Raw genomic sequence first — 17,314 nt, forward strand, 5'->3', positions numbered from 1 at the left:
TACATATAGCAACCTTTTTTTAATTGATTCACGGGATGTGGGTGTCACTGGCAAGGCCCGCATGTTTTGCCCATCCCTAATGGCCCTTCAGAAGGTGGTGGTGAGCTGTCATTTCAGAGGGCAGTTAAGAGTCAACCACATTGTTGTGGGTCTGCAGTCACATATAGGCCAGACCGGGTAAGGATGGCAGATTTCCTTCCCTAAAGGACATAAGTGAACCAGATGGGTTTTTATGACAATCCGGTAGTTTCATGGTCACCATTACTGACACTAGCTTTTTATTCCAGATTTATTTAATTAACTGAATTTAAATTCTCCAGCTGCCATCGTGTGATTTGAATTCATGTCGCTGGGTCATTAGTCCAGGCCTCTGGATTACTAGTCCAGTAACAGAACCACGATGCAACCGTAACCCTAACCAGGGCAATCCCTCCTTTTATGAATGGGAGCATTGAGTTGTGGGCACATTCTCCATTCAGGGCAATTTCCACACAAATATGTTGCCAGGCTGGGTCTAGCAACTAGTTCTAAAGTTTAAACTCATGGTAATAAGGGGTAACTGGGGGCCACTGAATATGGCTTTGTGCTATCTATGAACACCATCATCTCATTGAGATAAATCATTGCTTTGATTGCAGTGTAAAATCTCCAATATCTATTGGATATCAGTTAATGGAGTTTGTGTTGCAGGGTTGGTTTGGAAACTGTTCTCTCAGGGAAGGGAAAATTAAAGGAAAAAGTGTACGTATTCTATCAACTGGTTCAAAACAGCGACGACTTGTGCCTAGAATGGCACTCAATCGCCATTTTAGCAACATTCAGTGCTTGCCTGGGAGAATTAGTAGGATTGGAATGAATCCCAGAAGCTGAATACTATCAGGCTCTCCAAATAGCTTATTTGGTAAAATGTACTGTCTAATAATGGAACAGGATCATAAAGACCAGAAAGACCCAGGTTTGATGCCCGGCCTGTGCAGTTAGCTCATCTCAGCCACAGTGACAACAGAAATGTTAAAAGTGGCCTCACTTCGGGTTAGGAAGGGGTAAAAATATCAGTCAGGAGTTTCACTCTTGGTCACTATCCAGTTTTTCTGATGAAAAATACATGTGTGCTAGTCAGATGAAGGCAGGTTCAGGATCAGCTTTGCTGTCCACCAACTCTCAGACAGGATTTTTTGCTTCAGCACTCCTGACCCTCATAAGGAGCATATATTGGGAAATTCTGAACATCAGCCAGTAACTTTACAGCCATTAAATTAATATTCAGTGTATCACAGGCCGAGGACACTGGATTTCCTGATATGTGTTCCTAATGTGTGCAAGCAGTAGTGAAATGGAAAATCCCAGACAAAATGTCTGACCTCATATGAGGAGAATATCCACTTGGGTGCAATATTGGAAGGAACGTATGCCAGTACGTATCAGTGTGTTCAGGAGAGGAAGGGAGAAATGTAGAAAGGAATTTTAAAAATGGATTCTGTACAAACCTATTGCAAGCATGGCTTCATAGTTCCGCTTCACATTCTTATAACGGATCTTTTCCCATTCACTCAGCTCTGCCCATTCATCTTTGGAAAAATGAACGGCAATGTCTTTAAACTTGTCTATAACCTGAAAACATAAAATGAATGTGATTCCTGATACATCTAGGCATCAAAATCTGTAATCTCCACAAACTAAAGTTCTACAAATGTGGGATTAGCTGCCCAGTCAGATCTGCCATTCTTTACAAGAATATCCTGAACATCACTAGAGTGTGCTGGCACTAATCGCTGGTAGAAAATCACAAAGGGCAGCCTCCCTACAAAACACATCTATGTCATGATGGTGTGGTTGTTGTCCATATGATCTTTGTACTATGGTACACTAAAAATAAAGCTGGACAAGCCCAACTATCAGTTCATCTTACCCAAAAAGCCTGCCTGGTAGAGAAGGATATGATACATTTCTTTCATGCCAGGCTCTGAGGGAACAGAGTAGTAGCCAGCTCATATGCCAGGATGAATCTTCAGTAGTCATCTTCGAGAGGGAAGTATCTGTCACCAGCTATATTTGAGAAGGAAGTGGCTACAGCAGAAACCTTTAGAGAAGGTTTTGATGCTCCAATCATCTTCAATTCCAGAGCAGAGGCCCAGCCCACCTCTACCAGCTGGCCCAATGGAGATGGATGAAGAGACCATGGACAACACAAGTTCTGCTGAAGAGGTATCACAACAACAAAATTGTATTTATATAGCGCATTTAATGTAGTAAAACATCCCAAGGTGCTTCACAGGAGCATTTTTAATCAAAATTTGACACCGAGCCACATAAACAGATATGAGGGCAGAGCTTGGTCAAAGAGGTAGGTTTTAAGGAGCTTCTTAAATGTGGAAAGAGCGGTAGAGAAGCGGAGGGGTTTAGGGAGGGAAATCCAGAGCTTAAAGCTTTGGTAGCTGAATGCACAGCCACCAACGGTGGAGCAATTAAAATTGGGGATGCTCAAGAGGTCAGAATTAGAGGAATGTAGATATTTCGGAATTTTGTGGGGCTGGAGGAGAATACAGAGATAGGGAGTGGTGAGGCCATGTAGAGATTTGAAAATAAGCATGAGAATTTTTGGCGTTGCTTAACGGGGAGCCAATGTAGGTCAGAAAACACAGGGGTGATGGGTCACTGGGACTTGGTGCAAGTTAGGACACAGGCAGCAGAGGTTTGGATGACCTCAAGTTTGAGGAGAGTAGAAAGTGCAAGGCTGGCCAGGCGTACGTTGAATAATCAAGTCTAGAGATAACAAAGGCATGGATGAGGGTTTCAGCAGCAGATGAGCTGAGGCAGGGGCCGAGTCGGGCGATCTTCCAGAGGTGGAAATAGGCGGTCTTGGTGATGGTGCAAATATGTGATCAGATGCTCATCTCGGGGTCAAATATGAAACCAAGATGGCCAACAGTCTGATTCAGCCTCAGACAATTGCCAGGTAGAGGGATGGAGTCGGTGGCTAGGGAATGGAGTTGGTGGCTAGGGAATGGAGTTTGTTTCGTGGACTGAAGAGAATGGCTTCGGTCCTCCCCATATTTAGTGAGAGGAAGGTACTGCTCATCCAGTACTGGATATTGGACGAGCGGACTGACAATTTAAAGGCTGTGGAGGGGTCGAAAGAGGTGGTGGTGAGGTAGAGCTGGGTGTCGTTAGTGTACATTTGGAAACTGACGCTGTGTTTTCAGATGATGTTGCCTTGGGGCAGCTTGAAGATGAGAAATAGTAGGGGGCCAAGGATAGATCCTTGGGCGGCCACCAGAGGTAATGGCGCGGCAGCAAGAAGAAAAGCCATTGCAGGTGATTCTCTGGCTATGATTAGATAGATAAGAATGGATCAAGGCGAGTGCAGACCCACCCAGCTGGACGACGGTGGAGAGGCGCTGGAGGAGGATGCTATGGTCAACCGTGTCAAAGGCTGGAGACAGGTCGGGAAGGACAAGGTGTGATAGTTTACTTTTGTCATAGTCAATCACTTAGGATGACAAACAGAACATCTTCAGTCCAAGAACATAAAGGAAGCTCTGGTGTAACCTGAGGCTCTTCATGCAAAAGGTACATCAGTATCTAAGTAACTGTGCAGTTATGGAGACAAGAACTTTCCTGGGGCTGTCTGATACAAGGCAGCTACAAACATTAGGGCTCTGTATTAGTTCGACGATGTCTCAATTAATAGAGAATCTGAAATTCCAGGAACTTGTTCACCTGTTGACATGGTGCTAGCTACAGCTTTATAAGGACTACAAGACAGACAGGCATTTCACACAAGCATAGCTAAATAAAGGTCAAAAAACACCATTGTGTGCTGGTATCTAGGCCACCAGTATTGTCATAGCGAATGCTGCCTCAGAGATGTTTGAAATTAGTTCAGAGTAGGAACCAGGTTAACAATGCTTGCTGCACACTCATAAATAAAGGTGTTGATAGAATAACTCTCACACCCACCAAAATCAGCTCCCGTCATTCAGAATGTACTATGAGAGCACTCAATCCCCCCCAGACTCTAGATCATGAATGCACAGATGCCCCTCAGGTGTTGTAAAGAGCAGACAGACAAAAGGTGCACATGAAATGGCAATACAAGACACAGAAAGGAAGTAAGCTTGTGAGGATCTTGCACTTCAACAGTGCAGAGTTCACCATTCAGTAGAAGAAACCACTCAGTGGGACCTGAGAGTTGAACGGGATGTATTCCCAAGTCATAAGCTTCTGCTGGGATCCAATGGCCCAACATTGGTCAGTCTGACAATGTGGAGCTCTCTAGGGGCAATCAAAGGCCCAGCCTTGAATATCTATGGCACCGGTGAGAATCATTTACAGTCAAGATTTGCAGATATGACCTCCTCAGGATAAGACCAAAAGTGTGATTGTTTATTTAAGGGCACTGTGTTGATGGAAGATCTGCTGGGGTCAAAGTCTTTGTACAATTCTATCATTCTTTGAGCTTGGTTCTTGAAGACATAATTAACAACAAATCCACTGGCGTCTTTTTTGTCCAGTGAAGATAATGGCCCAGAAATTCGGGTCGGGGGCTTCCCGCGGGTGCAAGCCCCCAACCTGCACTTAGCTAGCGCGCTGGCCGTTGAGCTGTGGGCCCGCGTGGAATTCCGATCCTAGGCCTCCTCCAACTGCCAGCGCACAGTGCTTGCATATCCCAGTGGCGAAGTTAGTTCGATGCGTCCCCTGGGATCATGTGGGCCATGGAGTGCCAATGGTAGCAGGGAATGCTTCATTCATAAGTTTGACAGGAAGAGCTGTCAAACCTATAAATACTATAAGCCCCAAAACATCACTGAAACCTCAAATAATTTTTGTTTTTAAATCACATTTTTAAAATAAACTATAAATTACATGAAATAACTATTTTAAACAATAATTTAAATTTTTGAAAAAATTAATTACATTTTCTAACGGGGCTAAAAATAAACTTACCTTTCTTTAAAGTATTTAAAAATAATAAACCTGTCGAAAAAATGTTTTAATTTTAATTAATTCACCACTTGCCTTGTTAAAAGCAGGCCTTGTGCCTGCTTTTTAAAAGTGTAACTGCTGGAGACTTACCCTCCCGGAGAAACCTGCAAAAAAAACGTAAGTTCGATGCGTACGTGCTGCCTCTCCATCACACGCGTTCCACCTGTCAACCCCTTCTTTCAGGGGAATGGAAGTGCCGGTTTCCCGCGCGTTCGCAGTGCATGCACGAAACTGGCACTGTCGTTGGGTCTAAGCGTGAATACCCCGTGCGTACTCACGCATTGGGAACCGAATTTCTGGGCCATTGACATTTGCTCCAAGGGCACAGTCAATCTTTATTACGAGCAGAGTAATTATTATGGCATCATGATGTTGAAATGTCTTGAAGGGAACTTGCCTCACAAGACCTTCTACAACTAATTGTGGTGTTAACATGCGCCAGAGAGTGCCTGGAGAGGCAAAACAAAATGGCTAAAAATGCTTCCACTCACCACCACTTTTTAAAATTATTCTTCCTCTTTCTTTATGCGCACATGCGCATTCCACAGCAATTGTACCCAAATAACCTACAGCAGGATTTTGGTACCTCTGTTTTTAAGCGAGTTCAAGGACACCCATAGTGAATGCCTCAGATTCCTCTCAGCTCAGTGCGACATTATTCACACTCACCTGAACGTCATGGTTGAGATCAGTCTCGTAACTTCAAGGAATACAGGAACAGGAATAGTCCACTGAGCATGTTGTTAAGTATGTTAGATCCAACCCTTTAACCTCATTCATGTTTCGCCACTATCACCATTCACTTAATATCCTGCCAACCCAAGAATCTATCACCTTTTAAATACCTGAATTAAATCTGCATCAATGGCCTCCTGTGTTGTGCGTTTCACATTCCCATAACATTTTGCTTTAAGAATGTTTTCCTGGATTAACTTTTCAATAGCTTAGTTTTAGTTTTAAATTTATGTCCCTTTCTTACAGATTTCACGATCAGCAAAATTACTTTTGGAAATCATCTATCCTGTCAATTCCCTTTTTAATTATTACACAGGATGTGGTCAATGCTAACTTGACCATCTTTAATGTCCATCCCTAGTTGCCTTGAGGAGCTGGTGGTGGACCTTCTTTTGAAACACCTCGATCAGATCACTCCTCGTGTTTCGGAAGATTTGCTCAGTCTCTGATCAGACCCAAGGTACTAAATGGAACAGGAAAGACAAATCCACAGCAGTACTTTCAGTTAAATTGTAACTACAAGACTAGGATAAACCTGGTAAAAGAGAAGTTCAGAACGACGGTCACAGCAGGAATTATCAGTACCTGAAATGGTCGCCTGGGGAGGGTAGTAGAGGCAAAAAACAAAAATAAATTAATTTAAGCAGTTAGATATTGTGATAAGGGAATCTTAAGTTTCTACTGGAAGGATAAGTTCGATGGGCCAAATGGTCTCACTGCTCAATACTAATGTTAGTGATCCAATCTAAACACTGGGGAACTCAGCCACTCCCTACTGACAGTATTAATGTGATTGGTATCTTTTGGGACTGAGCAGCTGAATCTTCCCCATCTCAAGTTGCAAACAATACATTTCTGCAGCATTTTCTTTCTGGTTTCCATTTGAAATCTGCCCTCATCTCACCTCCGATTTGCTCTTCTCAGACATGGCCTTGCCCTCTTCAGTATGTTCCCTGTCACTGAGTTTTGCCCATCCCTTCCTGAGGTTGGCCACCTTATTTACTCAACTTTTCCCTCGGATTTTTGTGCCCTTCTCGATCCCTCAGTATTTTCAATGGTTTTGCCCCCGGGACGATTATTTCTTCCTTTTTTCTGTCACCTCACGGGGCTAAAATGAAGCTCAATGTGAGTGAAAGACTTTCCTGTCAGCGGCAGTGTTTAGTTTATGTGGCACTAATATCTGAAGCGGTCTTTTCTTCTGACTTTCCCTCAGACTAACAGGACCTGAGTCTCTTTCTGACTAAAAGTAACCCTGCCAGCTCCTGGTTTTTCCTCAGAATATTTTTGTTCCTTTTCTTGAGAAATAATTTGTAACTGGATTATTTTTTAGCTGCAATCCCTCAGCATTTGCCCTAAAACATGTGAAGTGAGTGAGAATGTGCTTTCCACGCCCGCCCTGTGAAAGGCCCGCCCAGCCGCACACTTCCTCCGCCTCCTGCAGCCTCCCGCTTTCAGCCCATTGCCAGGCGACGCCGCCTCTATTTATAGCCCCGCCTCCCCCGGAGTGGGGCCAACAGAAGGGCGACATGTGAGCAGCGCTGCGGCCAATCAGAGCGCTGTGGCTGAGGGTTGAGCAGGGCGCGAGCGCCGGCGTCAGGAGACAGCCCGCCTCACGCACCCAGGGAGGCCGAGCGTGCGCCCTTTGAGCCAAGGCCCAAAGACAAAGGGCGGGAATAAGACCCCGCGGGGCCTCGTGTTTGTGTCGCAGCGCCAGGCCCGGCCCCAGCCCCGCCCCCGGGTGAGCGGGGCGACTGTCCGCCACCTTGCTGAAGGATTTCTCCCCAGCTACAAACCCGGGTTACTCCGGCAACCCGCCGCCATCTTGGTGAAGGAATGTGGGACGTCCCCGCGCTGCCATCTTGGTTCAAAGGGAAGGAGGAGGACTGGGCGGGGAAAGCACATTCTCACTCAGTTCAGATGTTTTAGGGCAAATGCTGAGGGATTGCAGCTGAACAAAAAATAATCCGGTCAAACATTATTTCTGACCAGCAAAGGAAGAAAAAATATCCTGAAGAAAACCCAGGAGCTGGCAGGGTTACTTTTAGTGAGAAAGAGACTCAGGTCGTGTTAGTCTGAGGGAAAGTCAGAAGAAAAGACCGCTTCAGATATTAGTGCCACATAAACTAAACACTGCTGCTGACAGGAAAGTCTTTCACTCACATTGGGCTTCATTTTAGCCCCGTGAGGTGACAGAAAAAAGGAAGAAAAAAGTAGACCCGGGGGCAAAAGCATTGAAAAGACTGAGGGATCGAGAAGGGCACAAAAAGTCGAGGGAAAAGTTGAGTAAATAAGGTGGCCAACCTCAGGAAGGGATGGGCAAAACTCAGAGTGACAGGGAAGATACTGAAGAGGGCAAGGTCATGTCTGAGAAGAGCAAATCGGAGGTGAGATGAGGGGAGATTTCAAATGGAAACCAGAAAGAAAATGCTGCAGAAATGTATTGTTTGCAACTTGAGATGGGGAAGATTCAGCTGCTCAGTCCCAAAAGATACCAATCACATTAATACTGTCAGTAGGGAGTGGCTGAGTTCCCCAGTGTTTAGATTGGATCACTAACATTAATATTGAGCAGTGAGACCATTTGGCCCATCGAAGTTATCCTTCCAGTAGAAACTTAAGATTCCCTTATCACAATATCTAACTGCTTAAATTAATTCATTTTTGTTTTTTGCCTCTACTACCCTCCCCAGGCGACCATTTCAGGTACTGATAATTCCTGCTGTGACCTTCGTTCTGAACTTCTCTTTTACCAGGTTTATCCTAGTCTTGTAGTTACAATTTAACTGAAAGTACTGCTGTGGATTTGTCTTTCCTGTTCCATGTATTACCTTAGGTCTGATCAGAGACTGAGCAAATCTCCCGAAACATGAGTGATCTGATCGAGGTGTTTCAAAAGAAGGTCCACCACCATCTTCTCAAGGCAACTAGGGATGGACATTAAAGATGGTCTTGTTAGCATTGACCACATCCTGTGTAATAATTGAAAAGGGAATTGACAAGATAGATGATTTCCAAAAGTAATTTTGCTGATCGTGAAATCTGTAAGAAAGGGACATAAATTTAAAACTAAGCTATTGAAAAGTTAATCCAGGAAAACATTCTTAAAGCAAAATGTTATGGGAATGTGAAATGCACTACCACAGGAGGCCATTGATGCAGATTTAATTCAGGTATTTAAAAGGTGATAGATTCTTGGGTTGTCAGGATATTAAGTGAATGGTGATGGTGGCAAAACATGAATGGGGTTAAAGGGTTTTATCTAACATACTTAACAACATGTTCAATGGACTATTCCTGTTCCTGTGTTCCCTGAAGTTACGAGACTGATCTCGACCATGACGTTCAGGTGAGTGTGAATAATGTTGTACTGAGCTGAGAGGAATCGGAGGCATTCACTATGGGTGTCCTTAAACCGCTCAAAAACAAGTACCGAAATCCTGCTGTAAGTTATTTGGTTGCAATTGGCTGTGGAATGTGCTTGTGCGCTTAAAGAAAGAGAGGAAGAATAATTTTTAAAAGTGGTGGTGAGTGGATTTTTAGACTATGCCCCCAGTCCTTGAATCCCCAACCAGCGTGATGCGCTATCAATTACTCATAAAAGACTGAGAGTTAGAAGAGTAACTAAAGGCTTTTATTAACAACAGAATGGAGGTCTGCCTCGCGTGGTCGACCGGTCCAGGATACAAAGGGCTGGGGAGCAGTCACCTTTATACTAGGACCTGTGGGAGGAGTCAGCAGAGGCATGTCCAGGCATGTACACAGTGGAATACAAACAGGACAAACAGGAATACAAACAGTGGTTTACCACACAGCGGAAATAGTTTCTCTCTATCTACCCTATCTGTTCCCCTTAATACTTTGAAAACTTTGATCAGATCACCCCTTAACCTTCTAAATTCTAGGGAATACAACCCTAATTTGTGTAATCTCTCCTCGTCACTTAACCTTGAAGTCTGGGTATCATTCTGGTAAACCTATGCTGCCCTCCTTCCAAGGCCAATATATCCTTCCTAAGATGTGGTGCCCAGAACTGCTCACAGTACTCCAGGTGTGGTCTAACCAGGGTTTTGTATCGCTGCAGCATGACTTCTACCCCCTGTACTCTAGTCCTCTAGATACAAAGGCCAGCATTCCATTTGCCTTTTTAATTATTTTCTGTACCTGTTCATGACATTTTAATGATGTTTGTACCTGGACCCCCAAGTCTCTTTGGACCGCCATTGTTTTTAGCTTTTCATCATTTAGAAAGTATCCTGGTCTATCCTTTTTAGGTCCAAAGAGGATAACCTCTCACTTGCCTACATTGAAATCCATTTGCCACAGTTTTGGCCGTTAACTTAATCTGTATAATGCTGAGTTATACCACAACCGCAGAGGTTACCACTCGCTAAATGTGCAGTTGGTGTGTGACCATGCTCAGCATATCATGATGGTGAATGCCCAGTATCCTGGCAGCAGTCATGATGCTTTTATTCTGTGCCAGTCCGCTACTCCCTCAGTCTTTGAGACACCAAGACAAACCAGTGGGTGGCTACTGGGCGACAAGGGCTATCTCTTGACCACCTGGTTTGTGACTCCACTGCGCAATCCAACCACCCGTTTTTGGAGGCTACCGAATTTCGAGCCCTACCTCTCTTTTAGGGATTGTGGGTGGTTTGTGAAGACCAAAGCTGAAGTAGTAAAACTATGCATCTAACCTCCTCTCTCATTTTCCTGAATGCACTGATTCATGCTTCCTAAGTCTAGGCTGACTTAATGTGCAGCCCTGATGGCATTTCCTAAATGGCTGTTCTTCATGTGTTAGACTCATCATTGTTGGAGAAGATCTGTCCCTTTTTTTGTATACACGCAGAGACCCTTTCCACAACTGATGATTAGCTAGCATTTAGTGGGAATCCTGGCTATTTAGTGGGAATCCCTCCCTTGCAAAAAGGTGCTGAGGTAAATTGTAATTAGACTTGAGTGTACAGGGCACAATTTGCAGATGACACAGAACTTGGAAGTATACTGAACAGTAAGGAGGATAGTGATAGACTTCAAGAAGATAGACAGTCTGGTGGAATGGGCGGACACGTGGCAGATGAAATTTAATGCAGAAAAGTGCGAAGTGATACATTTTGGAAGGAAGAACAAGGAGAGGCAATATAATGTAAAGGGTACAATTCTAAAGGGGGTGCATGAACTGAGAGACCTGGGGGGTATATGTACACAAATCGTTGACGGTGGCAGGGCAGGTTGAGAACGTGGTTAAAAAAGCATAAGGGATCCTGGGCTTCATAAATAGAGGCATAGAGTACAAAAGCAAGGAAGTTATGATGAACCTTTATAAAACACTGGTTCGGCCTCAACTGGAGTATTGAGTCCAATTCTGGGCACCACACTTTAGGAAGGATGCGAAAGCCTTAGAGAATGGTTCCAGGGATGAAGGACTTCAGTTATGTGGATCGACTGGAGAAGCTGGGTTGTTCTTCTCATTCCAGAGATGGTTGAGATGAGATTTGACAGAAGAGTTCAAAATCATGAGGGGTTTAAACAGAGTAGATAGAGAGAAACATAGAAACACAGAAGATAGAAACTGTTCCCATTGGCGGAAGGGTCGAGAATCAGAGGACACACATGTAAGGTGATTGGCAAAAGAACCAAAGGCGACATGAGGAAAACTGTTTTACGCAGCGAGTGGTTAGGATCTGGAATTCACTGCCTGAAAGGGTGGTGGAGGCAGATTCCTTGTGGCTTTCAATAGGGAATTGGATAAGTACCTGAAGAAAATAAATGTGCAGGGCTCTGGGGAAAGGGCAGGGAGTGGGACTAGCTGAAGTGCTCTTGCAGAGAGCCAGCATGGGCTCGACAGGCCAAATCGCCTACCTCTGTGCTGTAACCATTCTATGATTCTATTAAGTTTACCACATTTGCTGAGATCAGCAAACTTAACACAGGAATACGGTATCAAACATGGGAACTTTCTGATATGTGTGGTCCAGTGCTACACTGGGGAGCAACTGCATTTATCCAATGGGTAGTTGGGTAGCTTTGTTTATTAAATATTCGAAAACAACTAATGGACAGGAAAAATAGACAAATACTTTGACTTGTACACAATCTCTTTAGTAATACAGGCAGTCTTGAGGCAGCTATTCTTTAATTCAGGAGCGGTGAGATACAGTTTTACCGTCACATTCTGCATTTCAGAACCAAAAAGCCCCATCACAGATGGCGTCCCATTCAGGAGAGGATAAAGCTGAAGTTTCCAGGAGCTTCACTGAGGACAATGCCTCAGCGATGGAAGAGACAGCTCCAGTTAAAAAGATCAAAAGAGAAACGAGCACCTTGCTTTGTGAAAATGAATCTTGTAGCGAATCCAATAAAGGTATTTGTCCTGGAATAAAGGATTTCAGTAAAGTATTACTATTTTGAATAATTGAGGGTGTTTTAATGAGGAAGAGATGCTCTATGTTGATAATGTGACCACTACTGTAGTCATTCAAATCAGATTAACACAATGTCTTGCATTATTATGTAAATGTCTTCAGCATCTTCTGTGTAACCAGAAACAAACCTTACATGCAAGAATATTACAATTAATTGGTTCAATTTTTCTTCATGATCTTTTTGATTTATTTCATAGTTGTCTATACTGGAAAGATCTTGAGGTCAGCAAATGAAGAAACAACCAAAAAGACTGAAAGCAGAAGATACAGTTTCAGAAATAGAGAGAGAAAAGTTTACACTGAAGAAAGGGAACTTTGTGACGATGATTACCTGTGTATGTGCAAAGTAACCTATCCATTTCCTCAGGGCAGGAATAATTTATTGGGCGTTTTGGTGTGATGACATAGGGGCCTTGGTAGGCCAGGGGATTGGTGGAGCAATACAGCATGTCAGAGTGGTGGGACAGGAGTGCAGGCCTCTGTTTGCCCACAAACAGGCACCGATTGTTCTTTTTCACTGAGGAAAAACAATCACAAATATGATCCCCAAACTACTGATAATAATTCTGGAATCTTGTAATAAAATAGAATAGGACTTTCAGTAATTATAAACTAATGGCCCCTGATTACAGGGAATAGCAGCTCCTTGTCTAAGATATTGAAGCATCCTATGCCAGCCTGCAGCAGGACCTGGACAAAATCCAGGCTTGGGCTGACAAGCGGCAGCTAGCATTCAAACTTATGAACAGCAAGCAATGACCATCTCCGAAGAATTGATGGTGCAGCCAGAATTAAGTTGGGAGTCAGCATGGTTTGGGAAGGGGTGTGGGGACAAGATGATGGCATAACTGAAAGGGCAAATTTGAGAAATGACACTGTCCCCTAGTGTGATTTGCCTGATAGTTTAGAGGGACTTTTGTTACTGGATATGCAGGTTGAACTTCATGCAAAGAATGAGGTAGCTATAGGAGGTAATTCAGCCTCCTTGTGCAAAATTCCCTTCCTGCCCACTCCAATCTTATCAGGTGCGGCACAGCCTGGAGATACTGTTGACAGTTTTTGCACTGCTGTTATTAATTGTGGTCAGTACTGCCTTCTTGGAGTAAAGAACCAAACATGTCGCCCAGAACAAGCCCTTGTATACAGCAGAGTGGGGGAAGATCTGACTGGCACTGGTGTAATTTTCATGGAGGGAAGATGCCCCAAGTGTTTTCACCAGCTGATAGATCATGGAAATATCGTGTGTGCAGACTGAAATGCAATCAAACAATGAGGCAAATCAATCTACGATAGGTAATCTATCTATTCTGCCCTCGCAACGCGATCCTATGCAGATCTAGACAGATAGCGAACAACTTGATATCTTCCCATAAAATCACAAGGCTTGACTTTTCTTGTAACGCTTTATTGAAAGATTCTTATTATTGTAAAACTGAAATACAACACAGAAATGGAAGCACACATTAGTATACAAGCGCATAACTGATATGTATACACAAATTTAGGTACGCCTGAGCAACACAGTACAGTTAGTATGTAAATTACCAAACACGTGGAAACACAGCTTACTGTGAATATACATTTAGCAAACTGGGAGGCATTCTCTTTAAATTAGCCCTGTACATAGTGTATCAAAATACAGCTACTAGTTAACCAGCTAGACAGAGAAAAGGTACAACTAAACATTTTCTACAACATGCAGTGCACACTAATCATCTATAGCATTCTAAAATACTTACAGACAAACAATTTCCAAGACTCAAGCATGGGGACAATACAACTGCCCGGAGCCTGTGCTGCTGTAGGAGCACCGTGGTGCAGGTCTGTGTCCCAGCGAGGACTCCACAAGGACTACGTAGCAGTCCTGTGGGGAGCGTGATGACCTCATCACGCTCGGTCGCGTTGTCCGCGCTTCGGGCGTCACGTGATGCGCGTGGTCGCGTTTCTGGCCGTTGAGGCCGAAGTCGGGAGCGGGAGCTGGAGGCCAGGCTGAGTCGGTGCTTGCCGCGGGAGCGGAAGATCGCGTCGCTCCCGGCGGCTGGTAGATGCGGCCGAAGACGCTAGGCCGGGCTGTGCCGGCAGCCTTTCTGGAAGGCCGAGTCGGGCCGGCAGCCGCCTCACGCACGTCACGTCGTACGTGCCGTGCCGTCAGCACGCTACGTCGTACGTGACGTGACGTCAGCACGCTAAGGCGCGTCTTAAAGGGGCAATGGCCCTAAAAGGTAAGTTAAAGGGGCAACGGCCCCAACAGGTAGGTTATACATATATAAGTAAGTTAAATACATACAGTGAGGTTAAGTTAGAGGGAGAGGCAGCACACTATCCTTTCTCAGTACTAGCACCTTTTACCTTCATGAACACTGAATAATGAATTGAGATCCTTATCCATCTTTAATTTGTATTTTATGTGTTAGTTTGTGAAGACTGCGAGACATTTTTTATTGAAGAATGCCCTGTGCATGGCCCTGCAGTGTTCCTAAAGGACATGGTGGTGGAATTCGGTCAGCCAGACAGAGCACGTTTAACCCTTCCGGAGGGTCTCAGCATAGTGACTTCAAAAGTTCGAAAAGCTGGTCTTGGTGTATGGAATGAAGGGCAGGTTATTCCCAAAGGCGTTCACTTTGGACCTTATGATGGAATAGTATCAAATGAAGAAGCAGAGGCTGTCAGTGGATATTCATGGGCGGTAAGTGACTGCTGTCGTTATCAAGTTCCTTATTTTATAATAAAGTTCAGGACTTATTGGAATTTATTTTCTATAAATTATCCAAGGTTCCCATTCCTGGTTGCTAGTCAGTGAGTCCTACTGGTAAGTAGACAGCGAGTGAAGACAGAATTAGTCTTTGCTGTGAGGCCTCTTGTGTTCAACTAGCCTGTCAACACATGGAAATGTTCACAAATGAAGAATGGATTACTGGGTGTGTTTATTGTAGGGCTGGGTGCAGCCACGGAACTACCCGAACATGACTCACCACCATCAGGAAGCGAGAAAGCAAACATGCTTCTATCTGACTGGAACCCACCAAACACCACCACAGAGGAAACAATTGCAATTCACCCCACTGAGACCAAAGGTGTATCAAAGTTCACAGCACCTTCCCCACAGCTGATAGTGTCAGTGCTGAGAGAAAAATCCTCTCACACCACTGAGGCCATAGTAGTAAACAGTGAAAAGGATAGTAGAAGTTTTCAGGAAGATGTAGATAGACTAATGAAATAGGAAGTTACATGGCAGATGAAATTTAATGCAGAACAGTGTGAAGTGATGCATTTTGAAAGGAAAACTGAGGAGAGGCAACATAAATTAAATGATAACATTTTAAAGTGGGTGCAGGAACAGACACCTTGGGATTCACATACTCAAATGTTTGACGGTGGCAGGGCATATTGTTAAGGCTATTAATAATCATTTGGGACCCTAGGCTTTATCAATAGAGGCATGGAGTACCAACGCAAGGAAATTATGGTAAACCTTTATAAATCACTGTTTAGGCCTCAGCTACAGTATTGTGTCCAAATCTGTGTGAATCATACCAGGGATGGGAGACTTCAGTTATCTCATAGTAAAGGATCCTCTGGGAAAGAGTGATCATAATATGTTAGAATATCACATTGGGCTTGAGAGCGAAATACTTATGTCTGAACTAATGTCTTAAACTTAAATAAAGCCAATTATTTAGGTATGAGTGGTGTGTTGGCTATGGTAGATTGGAAAATTAGATTAGAAGATATGATGGTAGATAAACAGTGGCAAACATTTAAAAACATATTCCATTATTCTCAGTGAATATACATTCCTTTGAGAATTAAAAACTCCTGTTGAAAATTGATCCATCCTTGGCTAACTGAAGAAGTTAAGGATAGTATTGGATTAAAAGAGGCTTATAATGTTACAAAGAATAGTAATAAGCTTTAGAGACCATCAAAGAATGACCAAAACATTGATAAAAAGGGACAAAATAGAATAGGAGAGTAAAGTATCAAGAAATATAAGAACAGATTGTAAGAGTATCTACAAGTATGTAGAACGGAAGAGAGTAGCAAAAGTAAGCATTGATCCCTTAGAAGCTGAGACAGGAGAAATTATAATGGGGAATAAGGAAATGGCAGAGACCTTAAACAAATATTTTGTATCTGTTTTCACAGGAGAAGACAAAAAACATACCAAAAGTAGTGGGGCACCAAGGGGCAAATGAAAGGAAGGGAAATGATTAAGAACAGTAGAGAAAAAGCACTTGAGAAAATAATGGGACTAAAAGCCAACACATCCCCTGGACCCCTACATCCTCGGGTTCTACAAGAGATAACTGCAGAGATAGTGGGTGCATTGGTTGTGATTTTCCAAAATTCCCCAGATTCTAGAACAGTCCCAGCGGATTGGAAGGTAGCAAATGTAACACCATTATTCAAGAAAGGAGGGAGAGAGAAAACATAGAACCACCGTCCAATTAGCTTGACATCAATTGTCGAGAAAATGCTGGAATCCATTATTAAGTAAGTGGTAACAGGGCATTTAGAAAATCGTAATATCATTAGGCAGAGTCAACATGGTTTTATGAAAGAGAAATCGTGTTTAACAAATTTATTAGAGTATTTTGAGGATGTAACTCGCAGGGTAGATAGTAAATTTGGATTTCCAAAAGGCATTCGATAAGGTGCCACATAAAAGGTTGTTATGCAAGATAAGAGTTAAACATAGAAGATAGGAGCAGGAGTAGGCCATTCGGCCCCTCGAGGCTACTCCGCCATTCAATGCGATCATGGCTGATCATCCAAGTTCAGTACCCGGTCCCTGCTTTCTCCCCATCCCCCTTGATCCCTTTAGCCTTAAGAAATATATCCAACTCCTTCTTGAATATATTTAATGAATTGGCCTCTACTGCCTTCTGTGGTAGAGAATTCCACAGGTTCACCACTCTCTGGGTGAAGAAATTCCTCCACATTTCATCCTAATAGGCCTACCCCTTATCTTTAGACTGTGACCCCTGGTTCTGGACTCCCGACCATCGGGAACATCCTCCCTGCATCTAGTCTGTCCAGTCCTGCCAGAATTTTATAAGTTTCAATGAGATCCCCCCTCATTCTTCCAAACTCCAGCGAGTACAAGCCCAGTCGACCCAATCTCTCCTCATACGTCATTCCTGCCATCCCAGGTATCAGCTGTA

The 17,314-nt window shown here is 43.6% G+C and overlaps 1 protein-coding gene across 1 annotated transcript in view; it reads right to left on the reverse strand.

Annotated features, from left to right (window-relative positions):
- Positions 1 to 1,464: 1,464 nt before the first annotated feature.
- The window catches only part of LOC147109776 (large ribosomal subunit protein bL17m-like), a 642,401-nt gene continuing 626,551 nt past the window's right edge, over positions 1,465 to 17,314 (reverse strand). Inside the window, exon 4 of the mRNA XM_086002371.1 lies at positions 1,465 to 1,611. Coding sequence (XP_085858497.1) covers positions 1,465 to 1,611 — 147 coding nt within the window. The remainder of the gene's footprint in view (positions 1,612 to 17,314) is intronic.

This window comes from Somniosus microcephalus, chromosome 12, assembly GCF_052327205.1.
Source record: "Somniosus microcephalus isolate GS21.2 chromosome 12, FLI_Smic_1.0, whole genome shotgun sequence".
Classification (NCBI taxonomy): domain Eukaryota; kingdom Metazoa; phylum Chordata; class Chondrichthyes; order Squaliformes; family Somniosidae; genus Somniosus; species Somniosus microcephalus.